The sequence below is a fragment of the Vulpes vulpes genome, chromosome 7, assembly GCF_048418805.1.
Source record: "Vulpes vulpes isolate BD-2025 chromosome 7, VulVul3, whole genome shotgun sequence".
Classification (NCBI taxonomy): Eukaryota; Metazoa; Chordata; class Mammalia; order Carnivora; family Canidae; genus Vulpes; species Vulpes vulpes.
Window position 1 is genome coordinate 30,365,421 of NC_132786.1, and position 18,051 is coordinate 30,383,471.

Sequence of the window (18,051 nt, forward strand, 5' to 3'; positions counted from 1 at the left end):
AAGGACTGTGTAGAAAAGTCTTATTGTTCAATACCGCTGATTTGGAGACCAAGGCCAAGATGAGAGTTCTGGTGAATGGAAGAATGATAAGCTTTATAGCTAAGTAGTAGAAACTCTAGACTTAAAATAAAAAAAAAAAGAAAAGAAAAGAAACTCTAGACTTGCCTCTTTATTCATGCTCCTTCAAGACAAGTGACCACTGGCTTTAATTACTAGCACAGAGAGTGAAAAAGAACACACACAGAACAAAGTAGAATGATGTTAGGAGAGATTTCATTGACAGAGAACCTACCAACCAAAATCTCTAATGGATCAGCTTCTATGACTGTTGTTGACACCTGAAAGTGACACAAAGGCAGTAAGAGGCTACAATGAAGTGATCCCCAAACACAAATCTTACTCAGACTCCTTTTAGGTGTGGCAATAAAGGAAAACTGAAAAACTTGCCAAGGGAAGTCAATGATTCAATCCACTTCTGGGACCAGGAGTCCTTGCATAGAACTTCAGTACTAAACATGCTACATCTTGCTGACTATAGATTGTTATTGTCTGTTTATTCAAATATTGTATGTCAACTGTGTGTTGGGCAGCTTATTTTCAATTTTGTCATAAATTACCTGATCATGAAGAGCTAAATTCAGGTATGACCAAGAGTAATTCATAGTGTCCAAATAATCAGAAATTAATATTGAATAATAACTGGATGGGTCCTGAGTAGATTAAAAATGATGCAGGGGAGGGAGGGGCAAGATGGCGGCAGAGCAGGGTCTCCAAGTCACTTGTCCTCAACAAATTACCTAGAAAACATTCAAATCATCCTGAAAATCTACGAATTCGGCCTGAGATTTAAAGAGAGACCAGCTGGAACGCTACAGTGAGAAGAGTTCGCGCTTCTATCAAGGTAGGAAGACGGGGAAAAAGAAATAAGGACAGAAAAGGCCTCCAAGGGGGAGGGGCCCCGAGGAGCCGGGCCGAGGCCGGGGCGAGTGTCCCCAGGACAGGAGAGCCCCGTCCCGGAGGAGCAGGAGCTGCACCGACCTTCCCGGGGGAAAGGGGCTCGCAGGGAGTTAGAGCAGGACCCCAGGAGGGCGGGGATGCCCTCGGGCTCCCTGGGACACTAACAGAGGAACTGCGCCCCGGGAGATGCGCCGAGCTCCCTAAGGGCTGCAGCGCTCGGCGGGACCCGGAGCAGCTCGGAGGGGCTCGGGCGGCGGCTCCGCGGAGGGGGCTGTGCGGCTCCGGGAACAGCTTGGCGGCGGCGGCTCGGGCGGAGGAAGAAGCTCCGCGGAGGGGGCGGCGCGACTCCGGGAACAGCTCGGAGGGGCTCGGGCGGCGGCTCCGCGGAGGGGGCTGTGGGGCTCCGGGAGCAGCTCAGCGGCGGCGGCTCGGGCGGAGGAAGAAGCTCCGCGGAGGGGGCGGCGCGGCTCCGGGAACAGCTCGGAGGGGCTCGGGCGGCGGCTCCGCGGAGGGGGCTGCACCGCCGGGAGCGCGAATCCAACAGCGCAGGCTCCGGAGCACAGGGCGCTGGGACACAGCCCAGGACCCGGCCTCCCCCAGGGACAGGCAGAGGCCGGGAGGGCCCAGGACAGCGAGGACACTCCTGCCCCGAGCTGAGCAGATCAGCGGCCCCGCCCGGGAGCCCCCAGGCCCTGCAGACGGAGAGCCCCGGAGCTACTGCGGGGGCTGACTCCAGGGTCCCAGAGCTGCCCCCACCACTGTGGCTTCCTCCCGGGGCCTCACGGGGTGAACAACCCCCACTGAGCCCTGCACCAGGCAGGGGCAGAGCAGCTCCCCCAAATGCTAACACCTGAGAATCAGCACAGCAGGCCCCTCCCCCAGAAGACCAGAGAGACGGACCAGTTCCAGGGGAAGTCAAGGGACTTAAAGTATACAGAATCGGAAGACACTCCCCCGTGTTTTTTTTGTTTGTTTGTTTTTTGTTTTTTGTTTTTGTTTTTGTTTTGTTTTGTGCTTTTTTTTCTTTCTTTCTTCTTGATTTCGGATTGCTTCCCCCACCCCACCCCACCCCTTTTTTTCTCCTTTCTTTTTCTTTCTCTTTTTCTTCTATTTTTCCCCCTTTTTTTTCTTCTTTCTCTTTTTTCTTTTTCTCTTTTCTTTCCTTCTCTTTTTCTCCTTTTCCCAATACAACTTGTTTTTGGCCACTCTGCACTGAGCAAAATGACTAGAAGGAAAACCTCACCTCAAAAAAAAGAATCAGAAACAGCCCTCTCTCCCACACAGTTACAAAATATGGATTACAATTCAATGTCAGAAAGCCAATTCAGAAGCACTATTATACAGCTACTGGTGGCTCTAGAAAAAACCATAAAGGACTCAAGAGACTTCATGACTGCAGAATTTAGATCCAATCAGGCAGAAATTAAAAATCAATTAAATGAGATACAATCCAAGCTAGAAGTCCTAACGACGAGGCTTGACGAGGTGGAAGAACGAGTGAGTGACATAGAAGACAAGTTGATGGCAAAGAGAGAAACTGAGGAAAAAAGAGACAGGCAATTAAAAGACCATGAGGATAGATTAAGGGAAATAAATGACAGCCTGAGGAAGAAAAACCGACGTTTAATTGGGGTTCCCGAGGGCGCCGAAAGGGACAGAGGGCCAGAATATGTATTTGAACAAATCCTAGCTGAAAACTTTCTGAATCTGGGAAGGGAAACAGGCATTCAGATCCAGGAAATAGAGAGATCCCCCCCCTAAAATCAACAAAACCCGATCAACACCTCACATTTAATAGTGAAGCTTGCAAATTCCAAAGATAAGGAGAAGATCCTTAAAGCAGCAAGAGAAAAAAAGTCCCTGACTTTTATGGGGAGGAATATTAGGGTAACAGCAGACCTATCCACAGAGACCTGGCAGGCCAGAAAGGGCTGGCAGGATATATTCAGGGTCCTAAATGAGAAGAACATGCAACCAAGAATACTCTATCCAGCAAGGCTCTCATTCAAAATGGAAGGAGAGATAAAGAGCTTCCAAGACAGGCAGGAACTGAAAGAATATGTAACCTCCAAACCAGCTCTGCAAGAAATTTTAAGGGGGACTCTTAAAATTCCCCTTTAAGAAGAAGTTCAGTGGAACAATCCACAAAAACAAGGACTGAATAGATATGATGACACTAAACTCATATCTATCAATAGTAACTCTGAACGTGAACGGGCTTAATGACCCCATCAAAAGGCGCAGGGTTTCAGACTGGGTAAAAAAGCAGGACCCATCTATTTGCTGTCTACAAGAGACTCATTTTAGACAGAAGGACACCTACAACCTGAAAATAAAAGGTTGGAGAACCATTTACCATTCAAATGGTCCTCAAAAGAAAGCAGGGGTAGCCATCCTTATATCAGATAAATTAAAATTTACCCTGAAGACTATAGTGAGAGATGAAGAGGGACACTAACTCAAAGGATCTATCCAACAAGAGGACTTAACAATCCTCAATATATATGCCCCGAATGTGGGAGCTGCCAAATATTTAAACCAATTAATAACCAAACTGAAGAAATACTTTGATAATAATAACACTTATACTTGGTGACTTCAATCTAGCTCTCTCTATACTAGATAGGTGTTCTAAGCACAACATATCCAAAGAAACGAGAGCTTTAAATGATACACTGGACCAGATGGATTTCACAGATATCTACAGAACTTTACATCCAAACTCAACTGAATACACATTCTTCTCAAGTGCACATGGAACTTTCTCCAGAATAGACCACATACTGGGTCACAAATCGGGTCTGAACCGATACCAAAAGATCGGGATAGTCCCCTGTATATTCTCAGACCATAATGCCTTGAAATTAGAACTTAATCACAACAAGAAGTTTGGAAGGACCACAAACACATGGAGGTTAAGGACCATCCTGCTAAAAGATGAAAAGGTCAACCAGGAAATTAAGGAAGAATTGAGAAGATTCATGGAAACTAATGAGAATGAAGATACAACCGTTCAAAATCTTTGGGACACAGCAAAAGCAGTCCTGAGGGGGAAATACATCGCAATACAAGCATCCATTCAAAAACTGGAAAGAACTCAAATTCAAAAGCTCACCTTACACATAAAGGAACTAGAGAAAAAGCAACAAATGGACCCCACCCCCAGCAGAAGAAGACAGTTAATTAAAATTCGAGCAGAACTAAATGATATCGAGACCAAAAGAACTGTGGAACAGATCAACAGAACCAGGAGTTGGTTCTTTGAAAGAATTAATAAGATAGATAAACCATTAGCGAACCTTATTAAAAAGAAGAGAGAGAAGACTCAAATTAATAAAATCATGAATGAGAAAGGAGAGATCACTACCAACACCAAGGAAATACAAACGATTCTAAAAACATTATGAACAGCTGTATGCCAATAAATTAGGAAATCTAGAAGAAATGGATGCATTCCTGGAAAGCCACAAACTACCAAAACTGGAGCAGGAAGAAATAGAAAACCTGAACAGGCCAATAACCAGGGAGGAAATTGAAGCAGTCATCAAAAACCTCCCGAGACACAAGAGTCCAGGGCCAGATGGCTTCCCAGGGGAATTCTATCAAACGTTTAAAGAAGAAGTCATACCTATTCTACTAAAGCTGTTTGGAAAGATAGAAAGAGATGGAGTACTTCCAAACTCATTCTATGAGGCCAGCATCACCTTAATTCCGAAACCTGACAAAGACCCCACCAAAAAGGAGAATTACAGACCAATATCCCTGATGAACATGGATGCAAAAATTCTCAACAAGATACTAGCCAATAGGATCCAACAACACATTAAGAAAATTATTCACCATGACCAAGTAGGATTTATCCCCGGGACACAAGGCTGGTTCAACACTCGTAAAACAATCAATGTGATTCATCATATCAGCAAGAGAAAAACCAAGAACCATATGATACTCTCATTGGATGCAGAGAAAGCATTTGACAAAATACAGCATCCATTCCTGATCAAAACCCTTCAGAGTGTTGGGATAGAGGGAACTTTCCTCGACATCTTAAAAGCCATTTACGAAAAGCCCACAGCAAATATCATTCTCAATGGGGAAGCACTGGGAGCCTTTCCCCTAAGATCAGGAACAAGACAGGGATGTCCACTCTCACCACTGCTGTTCAACATAGTTCTGGAAGTCCTCGCCTCAGCAATCAGACAACAAAAAGACATTAAAGGCATTCAAATTGGCAAAGAAGAAGTCAAACTCTCCCTCTTCGCCGATGACATGATATTCTACATAGAAAACCCAAAAGCCTCCACCCCAAGATTGCTAGAACTCATACAGCAATTTGGTAGCGTGGCAGGATACAAAATCAATGCCCAGAAATCAATGGCATTTCTATACACTAACAATGAGACTGAAGAAAGAGAAATTAAGGAGTCAATCCCATTTACAATTGCACCCAAAAGCATAAGATACCTAGGAATAAACCTAACCAAAGAGATGAAGGATCTATACCCTAAAAACTATAGAACACTTCTGAAAGAAATTGAGGAAGACACAAAGAGATGGAAAAATATTCCATGCTCATGGATTGGCAGAATTAATATTGTGAAAATGTCAATGTTACCCAGGGCAATTTACACGTTTAATGCAATCCCTATCAAAATACCATGGACTTTCTTCAGAGAGTTAGAACAAATTATTTTAAGATTTGTGTGGAATCAGAAAAGACCCCGAATAGCCAGGGGAATTTTAAAAAAGAAAACCATAGCTGGGGGCATCACAATGCCAGATTTCAGGTTGTACTACAAAGCTGTGGTCATCAAGACAGTGTGGTACTGGCACAAAAACAGACACATAGATCAATGGAACAGAATAGAGAACCCAGAAGTGGACCCTGAAATGTATGGTCATCTAATATTCGATAAAGGAGGAAAGACTATACATTGGAAGAAAGACAGTCTCTTCAATAAATGGTGTTGGGAAAATTGGACATCCACATGCAGAAGAATGAAACTGGACCACTCTCTTTCACCATACACAAAGATAAACTCAAAATGGATGAGAGATCTAAATGTGAGACAAGAGTCCATCAAAATCCTAGAGGAGAACACAGGCAACACCCTTTTTGAACTCGGCCACAGTAACTTCTTGCAAGATACATCCACAAAGGCAAAAGAAACAAAAGCAAAAATGCACTATTGGGACTTCATCAAGATAAGAAGCTTTTGCACAGCAAAGGATACAGTCAAAAAAACTAAAAGACAACCTACAGAATGGGAGAAGATATTTGCAAACGACATATCAGATAAAGGGCTAGTTTCCAAAATCTATAAAGAACTTATTAAAATCAACACCAAAGAAACAAACAATCCAATCATGAAATGGGCAAAAGACATGAAGAGAAATCTCACAGAGGAAGACATGGACATGGCCAACAAGCACATGAGAAAATGCTCTGCATCACTTGCCATCAGGGAAATACAAATCAAAACCACAATGAGATACCACCTCACACCAGTGAGAATGGGGAAAATTAACAAGGCAGGAAACAACAAATGTTGGAGAGGATGCGGAGAAAAGGGAACCCTCTTACACTGTTGGTGGGAATGTGAACTGGTGCAGCCACTCTGGAAAACTGTGTGGAGGTTCCTCAAAGAGTTAAAAATAGACCTGCCCTACGACCCAGCAATTGCACTGTTGGGGATTTACCCCAAAGATTCAGATGCAATGAGACGTCGGGACACCTGCACCCCGATGTTTCTATCAGCAATGGCCACAATAGCCAAACTGTGGAAGGAGCCTCGGTGTCCATCGAAAGATGAATGGATAAAAAAGATGTGGTTTATGTATACAATGGAATATTACTCAGCAATTAGAAACGACAAATACCCACCATTTGCTTCAACGTGGATGGAACTGGAGGGTATTATGCTGAGTGAAATAAGTCAATCGGAGAAGGACAAGCAGTGTATGTTCTCATTCATTTGGGGAATATAAATAATAGTGAAAGGGAATAGAAAGGAAGGGAGAAGAAATGTTGGGAAATATCAGGAAGGGAGACAGAACATAAAGACTCCTAACTTGGGGAAACGAACTAGGGGTGGTGGAAGGGGGGAGGAGGGCGGGTGTTGGAGGGGAATGAGTGACGGGCACTGAGGTGGACACTTGACGGGATGAGCACTGGGTGTTTTTCTGTATGTTGGTAAATTGAACACCAATAAAAATTAATTAAAAAATAAAAAAAATAAAAAAAATAAAAAATAAAAATGATGCAGTGAAAGGCATAGTTAAGGAGGTTGGAAAAGATCTAAAGACATCCTTGGAACTTAGAATTAAGTACATATATGAATGTATGTACCTGAGTCAGGCACATAAAGTTGTATGAATGTTTGAATTAACTAAATGTATGTATCAGGTACATAAAGATACATATTATATATATAAGTCAGGCACATAAAATTGCATATTTTAAAGCTGTGTAAAAAAAAACAGTCTAAAAAATGCTAAAAAAAAAAATGAACACACAACACAAAAAAATATGGAAGAAAACCAAATAGTATTTTGAAAGCTTACCAGACAAGTTTTTCTATCACAGCATGGTCCGCTGCCACACTCTGCAAATCCAATCAGAGTACAATCTACAGGGTTACAACATTTTTTATGACTGCATTCCTATAAGCCAAAATAAAAGAGTTAAATAATAGGAATTTTCAATCAAATAAATAAATGCATGTATTTCAAAATATATAAAATATTTCCTCAAGTTAATTACAAACACAGTATGATTTTCACTTCTGTATTTAACACTACATCTAAACTTATATTTTCAGCATAGGAAAAAAAAAAAGATGGTAATTAAATCCATGCTTCTATACTCAAGAAACTGAACTACAAAAAACTGAATGCAATTTCTTTCAATCTTCTAGGAGAATGTAATTGAATGCACTCTAACTTCTTAGTTTTTAATTTATTATGCCCTAAGTACTTTTCTATTTTACCAGACCTCCTCAAGATCTCATATTGGGAACATATAACAATTTATGCATGTAACAGCATAGATATTCTAATCTATAACATTTTATTATCATAAATAACGGGTCAAAGAAAATAGTTTATCTTTTTAGCTCTAAGGCCTTATATTAAATATTAATTCTAGAAATTATTAGATAATAAAGCACACAAATATTAATGACTCTTCATAATATACAATTTTTTCTTTTCATACAGTAAAAGAGTGATGTTTCACAAGACTGATAGTAATATCTAAAAATGATTAAAGTGGAAAGGCACAAATAACTGTATTTATATTTGTTTCAATATTATTTTTATTGCTAGAGTGCTGAAAATGTCACATATCTGCACATTATGGTTTATTTTATATTTTGTGTCTGTATTTCTGTTCATGTATTCCTGTTTATTTTCTTTATTTATAAGCACTATATTAATGATGTTAACTCCGAGCCACCAATATATATCACTACATTTTAAAATTTGTCATGACACTTACTTTTGTTTTCATTTATTTTTCAGGTAGGTCTTTGAAATTGTGATATTGTGAAATGGTATACCCATGAAATCTGAGAATCATCATCTTCTTTTTTTCTTCTTTTGTTCTTTAAGTTTATGGATAAAACTTTATTCCACCCTGACCCCACTAAATATGTGAGCTTATGTTTATAAAATGTTAGTGTCATATATTCACATATATTCACTTATTTTCATTTTACCTTTTTTTTTTAGATTTATTTATTTATTTATGAGAGACACAGAGAAGGGGGCAGAGACACAGGCAGAGGGAGAAGCAGGCTCCTCACAGGGAGCCTGATGTGGGCCGGGATTCTGAGATCATGCTCTAAGCCAAAGGCAGACGCTCAACTGCTGAGCAACCCAGGCAAACCTACATTAAATTTTTAATTTGAGTATAGTTCACATAATGTTATACTAGTTTCAGGTGTACAACTTTGTACTTTGACAAGTTTATACATTATGCTAGGTCTGTAAGTGTAGCTACATCAGTCCCCATACATCACTCTAACAATATCATTGACTATATTCCTTATGCAATGCTTTTATTCTTGTAACTTATTCATTCCATAAATGGAAACCTGTATCTCTCTCTCCCCTTAATCTATCCTGCCCAACCATTCACTCTCTACCCCTCTGGGAACCATCAGTTTGTTCTTTGTATTTATAGATCTGCTTTTGCTTTTTGTTTGTTTATATATTTGGCTTTTTTTTTTTTTAGATTCCACTTAGAAGTGCAATCATATGGCATTTTTCTTTCTCAGTCTGACTCATTTCACTTAGAAAAATGCCCTCTAAGTATATCCATGTTTTCTCAAATGGCAGAACTCAGCCTATTTTACAGCTGCAGAATATCACATTCTGTGTGTGTGTGCGTGTGTATATATCATTTTCCTTATCAATTTGTCCATTGATGGACAATAGCTTCCATATCTTGGCCATTGTAAATAATGTGATAAGTGATGTGTATGTCTTTTTGAATTAGTGTTTTTGTTTTCTTTCGGCAAATACCAGTAGTGGAATTACTGGATCTTATGAATTTCTATTTTCAATTTGTCAAGGAGCCTCCATACTGTATTTCACAGTGCTGCACCAATTTAAATTCCCACAGTGTACAATTCCCTTTTTCTCCACATCCTTACCAATACTTGTTATTTCTTGTGTTTTTTTTTTTTATTGTTATCTATTCTTTCCAGTGTAAGGTGACATGTCATTGTGACTTTGATTTGCATTTCCCTGATGATAAGTGATGTTGAGCATATTTTCATGTGTCCATTGGTCATCTAGATGTCTTCTTTGGAAAAATGTCTATTCAACTTTAAATCAGATTTTTTTTATGTTGTTATATAAATTCTATATGTATTTTGGATATTAACCCCTTATTGGGTATATCCTTTGCAAATATCTTGCCCTGTTTCATTTTCCTTTTTTTTTCTTTATTTTAATTCCAGTATGGTTAACATACAGTGTTATATTAGTTTCAGATTCCATACATCACCCAGTACTCAGCATGCCAAGTTCACTCCTTAATCCTCATCACCTATTTAACTCATCCCCCTACCCACCTCCCCTCTGATAAATATCTCTTTCTTCTATATAGTTAAAAGTCTGTTTCTTGGTTTGTAAGGATGTGGAGAAAGGGGAACCCTTTTGCACTGTTGGTGGGAATTTAAAATGGTACAGCCACTGTGAAAAACAGTATGGAGGTTCTTCAAGAAGTTAAAAATAGAACTAGCCTAGTTGTGTTACTAGGTATTTACTGAAAGAATACAAAAATACTAATTCCAAGGGATTGAGGAACCCAATAATAGCAGCATTATCTACAATAGCCAAATTATGGAAGCAGCCCAAGAGCCTACTGATTTATGAATAGATAAAGATGTGGCATATATGTATGGTGTATTATGCTAAGTGAAATAAGTCAGTAAGAGAAAGAAAAATATGTGATTTCACTCATATGTGGAATTTAAGAAAGAAAACAAATAAGCAAAGAGGGGAAAAAAGAAAGACAAACCAAGAAACAGACCCTTAACTATGGAGAATAAACTGATAGTTACCAGAAGGGAGGTGGGTAGGGGATGTGTTAAATAGGTGATGGTAAAAATAAATAAATAAATAAATAAATAAATAAATAAATAAGTGATGGTGTTAAGGACTGCTCTTGTTTTGATGAACACCAGGTGTGGTACAGAATTGTCAAAACATTATATTGTATACCTGAAACTAGTATTACATTATATGTTAACTGGAATTTAAATTTTAAAAATCTCTATTTTATCTGATGCAAGTAGTGCTGTTACACGTTTCTTTCTTGTATTTGCATGATTAGTGTTTCCCCATCTCCTCACTTTCAATCTACGGTATCTTTAGGTCTGAAATGAGTCTCTTGTAGGCAGCATATGGATGGTTCTTGTTTATTTTATCCACCCTAACATGCTCTGTCTTTGGTTGGGGTATTTAGTGCAGTTACATTCAAAGTAATTATTGATAGGTATGTATTTATTGCCATTATGTTACTTGATTTATGGTTATTTTTGTAGCTTTTCTCTGATCCTTTCTTCTCTTTATCTCATGTTTTGTTGGTTTTCTTTAGTGATATACTTGAATACCTTATTCTATTTTTTGCACATCCATTACTGTTTTTTGATTTATAATTACTATTTGTTTTATATATAACATCTGCACATAGTAGTCTATATTAAACTGATGATCACTTATAATTTTGAACTCATTTGATACTCCTCTCCCTTTCATATTTCAGATATTTGTTATCATATTTTATATCTTTTTATTTTAGAAATACCTTAATCGACTTTTACAGAAACACTTATTTTTTACTGTTTTTGTGGTTTTTATTTTTTGTATAGTCTTTCTTTTCCACTCAAAGGATGCCCTTTACTATTTCTTGTAAAGCTGGTTCAGTGGTTATGAAATCCTTTAGTTTTTGATTGTCTAAGAAACTCTTTATCTCTCCTTCTATTCTGAATTATAGTCTTGCCGGATAGAATATTCTTGAATACCGATTTTTCCCTCAGCACTTTGAATACATCATTCCACTCTCCTCTGGCTTGCAAAATTTCTGCTGAAAAAACTAACTCATAGTTTTATGGGGTGTTTCCTTTTTATGTAACTGTCTTTAATTCTCTTGTAAACTTTAAAATTTTTTATCACTATTCTTTGCTATTTTAATTACTATATGTCTTGGTGTGGACCTCTTTGGGTTGAGTTTGTCAGATCTCTGTGCCTCCTGAATCTGGATCTCTATCTCCCTCCTTAGACTTCGGAAGTTTTCAGTTATTATTTCTTCAAATACATTTTCAGCCTCACTTTCTCTCTCTTCCTCTTCTGGGATCCCTAAAAGGTGAATGTGATTATGCAATAATGACAGTAATTATTTCATAATAAAAATACACTCTGTCTCTCCTTTGTTTAGCCTGATTACTTTTCATTACTCTATCCTCTAGGTCACTAATACATTCCTCTGCTTCCTATGGCCTACTATTTAATCTATCCATTGTATTTTACATTTTATTTATTGAGTCTCTGTTATTTTTTATCTCTTTATCTAGGCTTTATCTGATCTCTTCCACTTTATAATCATCAAATTCTCTATCAGGAATATTACTTATTTCTGTTTCACTTAGATCTCCTGCTGTGATTTTGTCTTGTTCTTTCATTTGGGACAAGTTCCTGTTTCCTTTTGTCTTCCTCTGTTTCTCTGTGTTAGGAAAATTATATCCTTTGCTCTTTAAAATAGTGACTTTATAAAGAAGAGGTCCTACAGTGCCCTGCAGTGCAGTATCCTCTGTTCACCAGAACCTGGCATGTCAGAGGAGTTTCCTACGTGTGTTGTTTATGTCCTGCTATTGTGTCTCAGTGTCTTTTCCTTTCAGTTCAGACTTCTGCACTAATTCTCTGCCTATTGTGGGCTGTGCTTGCTCTCTGTGGTGTTAGTGAGACCCAGGCAGGCTAGCTCTCAGGGACATAACTGCAGGAGGGCTCACAGTGGTGTGATGGTTTTAGCAAAATTTGCACTGAGCTGCTAGTCCTAGCCTCAGATCCCCCAAAGTGCAGCAGTGGCCAGGGACATGGCACATGTTAGTGGCAGCAGCCAGGGTGCAGTGTGTGTGGATGGCAAAGTGGCCAGGATCATGTGGTGGCTGGCCACAGTGTGAGGCATCTGTGAACACAGAGGCTGGGCATAGAGCAAGGTTGTGGCTGGATAAGGCACTCACAGCATTAGCAAAACTTATGCTGAACCAGCAGTCTTATGTTAGATTCCCAAAGCAAAGTAGTAGTCAGGGGCACAGTGCATGTTAGCAGAAGCAGACAGGGATGCAGTGTGGTGTCTATCTCAATCAGTCGGAGGCCCCCAAATGTGGAGCAATGATTGGGTGAAAGCCAGTGGTATGGGCAGTGAAAGGATGGAACAAAGGAGACATTAGTTTATTGAATACACTACAAGGGAGTGGGGCTGGAGGCAGGACAACAAAGGAGAGAGAGGCTGTCTGCAATGGGAGCCATATTTAAAGTGGGAAAGTGAGGAGGTATGGGATGTGTGGAATTTTTCCTTTATCTAATGAAAGGGAATATTCCCTTTATTTATTTAAAACTGCCTAGTTTTAAGCAGTTTATTGGTTTGTTAGGTCATGGATATCTTGAGGTGAGTGGCCTGATGGGGTTGTCTGTATTCAGCCAGGTGGTCACTGGGGCCCTCTCTACATTGCATTGCTCAAGACTATTTGCCTAAAAGCAGCTTCTACAGGCAGCACACTGCAGTTGTGACAACCAGGATGATGTGATGTCTGTGTGCCTGATGGCTTGGGAGTGAATTGTGGCAGAAGCTGGGGACTTGTAATGTCTTTACCTTCTGCAGGTGGGTGGGGCAAAACACAGCAGTTAGCAAAGTTTGTACTGAGCCATTAATCCTGGGATGCAGGGCCTGGAGGCAGAAGTTGGGCAGGGTGTGCAGCATTAAAACAATTCCCACTAAGCCCAGCTCTGAGGCTAGAAGGCTTGGAGTGGGCAAGTCTTCAGTGAGTGGCTCAAAGTGCTAGCAGGTTAGGTAGCAGGTATACATGTAGCACCACCTTTTGCACCTTCGGCTCTGTGTTTATGCTGGGGGATTGTGGAGGAAAATGGCAGCTGCCAGCTCCTTTCTTCCCAGAAAAGACCCCAACATGTTCTAAATCCTTATAAAGAGGTATCTCTCCTGTTTGCCCCAGGCATTGTGCAAAATGTCCATTCAATATTGCTTCCTGCAGGCTGTTGTCTTTTTAAGTGTGGGGACCCAGCTATCACTTGCCCTCCAGGTTAGTTCAGTGCCTAGTCAGCTGACTTTTAAAGCTCCAGGCTACAAGTCCCCCTGGTTATACAAGCACAGTTCAGTCCCTCTGGTTTTCAAGGCTGGACATTATAGGGACTCATTTTCCCCATGTGGGCTCCCTAGTACTTTCCACTCTGCACACCTGCAACTCCCTCCTGCAGACAACTCTCAGCCACTGTGTCTGCCTTTCTTAACCTCTCAGATTCACCTTCTTCCCTACATGTAGTTGTGGAGTTTGTTCTGACAGTCTTCAGGATGCTCTCTGGCTTATAAACTCAGATATGAGTGATATCTAGTTGTAAACATGGGACAGGGTGAGCTCAGGGTCCTGCTACTCTGCCATGTTCCTGGAATCTCCTTGCTTTTTTATTTTCTTGATGGCTTCCTTCACTATACAAAAGCATTTCATCTTGATGTAAGTCTCAATAGTTTATTTTTAGTTTTGTTTCCCTTGCCTGAAGAGACATAGGTAGAAAAATGTTGCTATGATTGAAGCCATAGTAATTATTGCCTCTAAAAATCTCTTCTAGTATTTTCATGGTTTCAGGATCACACTTAGGTCTTTAATCCATTTTGAGTTTATTTTGTGTATAGTTTAAGTGGTCAAGTTTCACTCTTGCATTTTAGCCATCCAGTTTTTCCAACACCATTTGGAAATGGTAAGAGACTGTCTTTTCCCAATTGTATATTCTTGCCTCCTTTGTCAAAGATTAATCGAATATATAAATTCGGATTTATTTCTGGGCTTTTGATCTATTCTATTGATTGATGTGTCTAACTTTATGCCATGACCATACTGTTTGGATTACTACATTTTTGTAATATATCTCTGATTCTGAGATTGTGATACTCTCATCTTTGTTCTTCAAAGATCACTTCGGCTATTCAGGGTCTTCTATGAATCCATATAAATTTCAGTGTTATTTGTGTTAGTTCTGTGAAAAATGCTGATGGCATTTTCATAGGGATTGTACAGAATCTGTAGATTGCTTTGGGTAATACGAACATTTTAACAATATTAATTCTTCCAATCTATGATCATGGAGTATCTTTCCATTTGTGTCATCTTCAATTTCTTTCATCAATGATTTTTAGATTACAGAGTACAGATCTTTCACCACATCTAATATCATACTTGGTGTGGAAAAACTGGGAGTTTTTCTTTAAGATCAGAAACAAGATAAAGATTCCACTCTTATCCCTTTTATTCAACATAGTACTAGAAGTCCTAGCCACAACAATCAGACAAGAGAAAAAAATAAGAGCCATCCATATTGGTAAAGAAGTTGAGCTGTCTCTATTTGCAGATAACATAATACTATACTCAGAAAATCCCAAAAACTCCACCAAAAAACTACTAGAAATAATAAATGAATTCAGTAAAGTTGCAGGATAAACTAATGCCCAGACCAATAGTGTTTCTATATGCTAATAACAAAGTAGCAGAAAGAAAACAAATAGAAAACAACACCATTTATATTTGCAGCAAAAAAAAAAAAAAAAAAAAAATTTCCTAGGAATAAACTTAACCAAAAAGGTGAAAGACCTATACTCTGAAAACTATAATACATGGAATGGTTTTGAGTGGTATGTTATAAGAGCAGCCTTGATGAGAGATCTTTCTTCCAAAATAGAAGATAAATTTTTTAGGTGCCTTTATAACACAACAATTTATTTCTGACCTTTTGTAATACCTGGATTATCATGTAATATTTTATATAAAATTAGATACAATGTTTTCACACTAACTGCAAAGTTAATGTATTATTAAAGTATATCAAACCTTTATTACTATATAACATCTTTTGAATTTACAGGAGTTAGATGACATTCTTTTTCACTTTTATATTTCAATATTAACAAAAGTTTGTTATTCTTCACAATATAAGTATTTTAATGAAAAATTATCTAGAGTAGGGAAGATAGAGGACTGAATATACATTAAATATTAATGGGGGGGGGGGAACAAAAATCAATGACATGACAGGGAATTCCCAGGATAGTATCAAAGAAAGGGCCTATAGTAGAGAGCAAGTTTTCACAATATTCGATGAATAATGTAAATTTAGACTAAATGCCTGGCTTAGAAATTGACTTGTAAGGGCAAGTGTGCTGTAGGAATAGAATCTCATCATGGGACTAGAAGCCAGAACTTTATAAAATAGGTAGCTAAGGTTCATCATTGAGAAATTTGAGAGTCAAAAAGACATTTCTTTTTCTCCTACTTGTCCAAACCATTATCAAATTCTCTTCAATATTTAATATCTTACAATCTTTCTTTCTTGGTAAACTTAATATATGTTGAAAAATACTGAAATGTTTATTTCTGGAATAAACCCCAGAAGCATATTCTTTTTCATATACTAATTTCAGTTGATAATTCTAATTTAGATATTTTGTAAGTATTTTCCAAAATGTAAATCAGTCATTCAAAGTAACATTAATAGAAGGCATCAACAATTGTCATGATTTAATTCTATTTCTATATGCCTGCAAAGGATACTGGGAATTAAAATTTTTGCAAGTACTCATTTTACAATAACATTCAAAAACATTAAATATTTAGAGTTAACTTTAAGAATTAAAGATACTAAATAAGTGAAACAAAATATGCTCATCGTTTGAAAATCATAACATTATGAATATGTCCACTCTCCTCAAATTCATCAAGATTTTTAAAAATCTCAGTCAAAATTGGATATACATACATATAGAAAAAAAAATACCCTGATGCTTAATTTACATACATTACTTTCATGAATCATAGATATATATATAAAAGCTAAAATAAAAGAAATTCTAGAAAAACATTTATGAGAAATCTTCACAACCTTGGAAGAGATAGGGCACAAGTAGTATAATGCATAAAAGAAAAAAAATGATAAACAACTTTATCCAATTAAAAACTTTAAGCACTGGGTGTTATTCTGTATGTTGGCAAATTGAACACCAATAAAAAATAAATTTATTATTAAAAAAAACTTTAACTTTTTGAAAGATATCATTAATCAAATAAATATGTACAAAGTGTTTGAATAGACACTTTAAAAATGGGGACATATAGAAGTCCCATAATCATATGAAACAATGTCGAATATAATTAGTCATCAGGAAAATACAAAATAAAGCCACAATGCACACATTCAAATGACTAAAATGTAAAAGAATGGCAATAACAAAAGTTGATAAGGATTAAGAACAACTATCACTCTCATATGCAGATTTTTTTAATGTAAAATATTACAATATTTGGGAAAGCAGTTTGACATTTTGTTATAGATTTCAGAGTAGATTAACATATGATTTAGCAATCCCACCACTATATATCCGCAGAAATAAAAACATAAATTCAACAAAAGATCTGAACATGAATATTTCTTAGAAGCATTTTTCATAATAGCTGCAAATGAAAACAACCTAAACATTCATTAATAATTTCATGGATAAACATTCCACTATATAAATATAATGAAGACCACCTCGACACATCGTAAGTCTTTTTGTTAAAAACCAAAGATAAGGTCGCAATGCCTTTGTGACACAACAAAGATGGGTTCTATGGATCATCTGGCTAGGTATGGCAGGCAGAAGCAAAATTGGGCACTGATGCCTTCAGTGACAATGGGACAAATGGTTAAAAACAGAACTACTCTATGATCCAGCAGCAGTTGAATATGGGGTATTTACCCAAGGATACAAAAATATAGATTTAATGGGATACATGCACCCTGAGGTTTAAGCAAGCAGCATTATCAACATTAGCCAAATTATGGAAAGAGCCCAAATGTCCATCAATTGATGAATGGATAAAGCAGGTGTGGTATATATATACAATGGGATATTACTCAGCTATTTAAAAAAAAAGAAATCTTGCTGCTTGCAATGATGTGGATGGATCTAGAGAGTATTATGTTATGCAAAATAAGTCAGTCACAAAAAGACAAATACCATGTGATTTCCTTGATATGTAGAATTTAAGAAATAAAACAGTGACCCTAGGGAAAAAATAGAGAGGCATCTCTATTATGATTATGTTCTTAACTATAGAGAACTGAGTATTGCTGCAGTGGAGGGGGGCAGTCTAAATGAGTGATAAGCTTTAAAGAGGGCACTTGTGATGAGCGCTGTGTGTTTTATGTAAATGATGAATCACTAAAGTCTATTACTGAAATTAATATTACACTGCCTGTTAACTAACTGGAGTTTAAGTGAAAATTTGGAGAGAAAAAAAAGCCAATTTCACAGTTTTAAAA

At 37.9% G+C, this 18,051-nt stretch overlaps 1 protein-coding gene across 1 annotated transcript in view; it reads right to left on the minus strand.

Moving 5' to 3' along the window:
- The window catches only part of LOC112916316 (A disintegrin and metallopeptidase domain 3-like), a 99,890-nt gene that overhangs the window by 30,481 nt on the left and 51,358 nt on the right, over positions 1-18,051 (minus strand). The window contains exon 13 of the mRNA XM_072763475.1: positions 7,522-7,620. Coding sequence (XP_072619576.1) covers positions 7,522-7,620 — 99 coding nt within the window. The remainder of the gene's footprint in view (positions 1-7,521; positions 7,621-18,051) is intronic.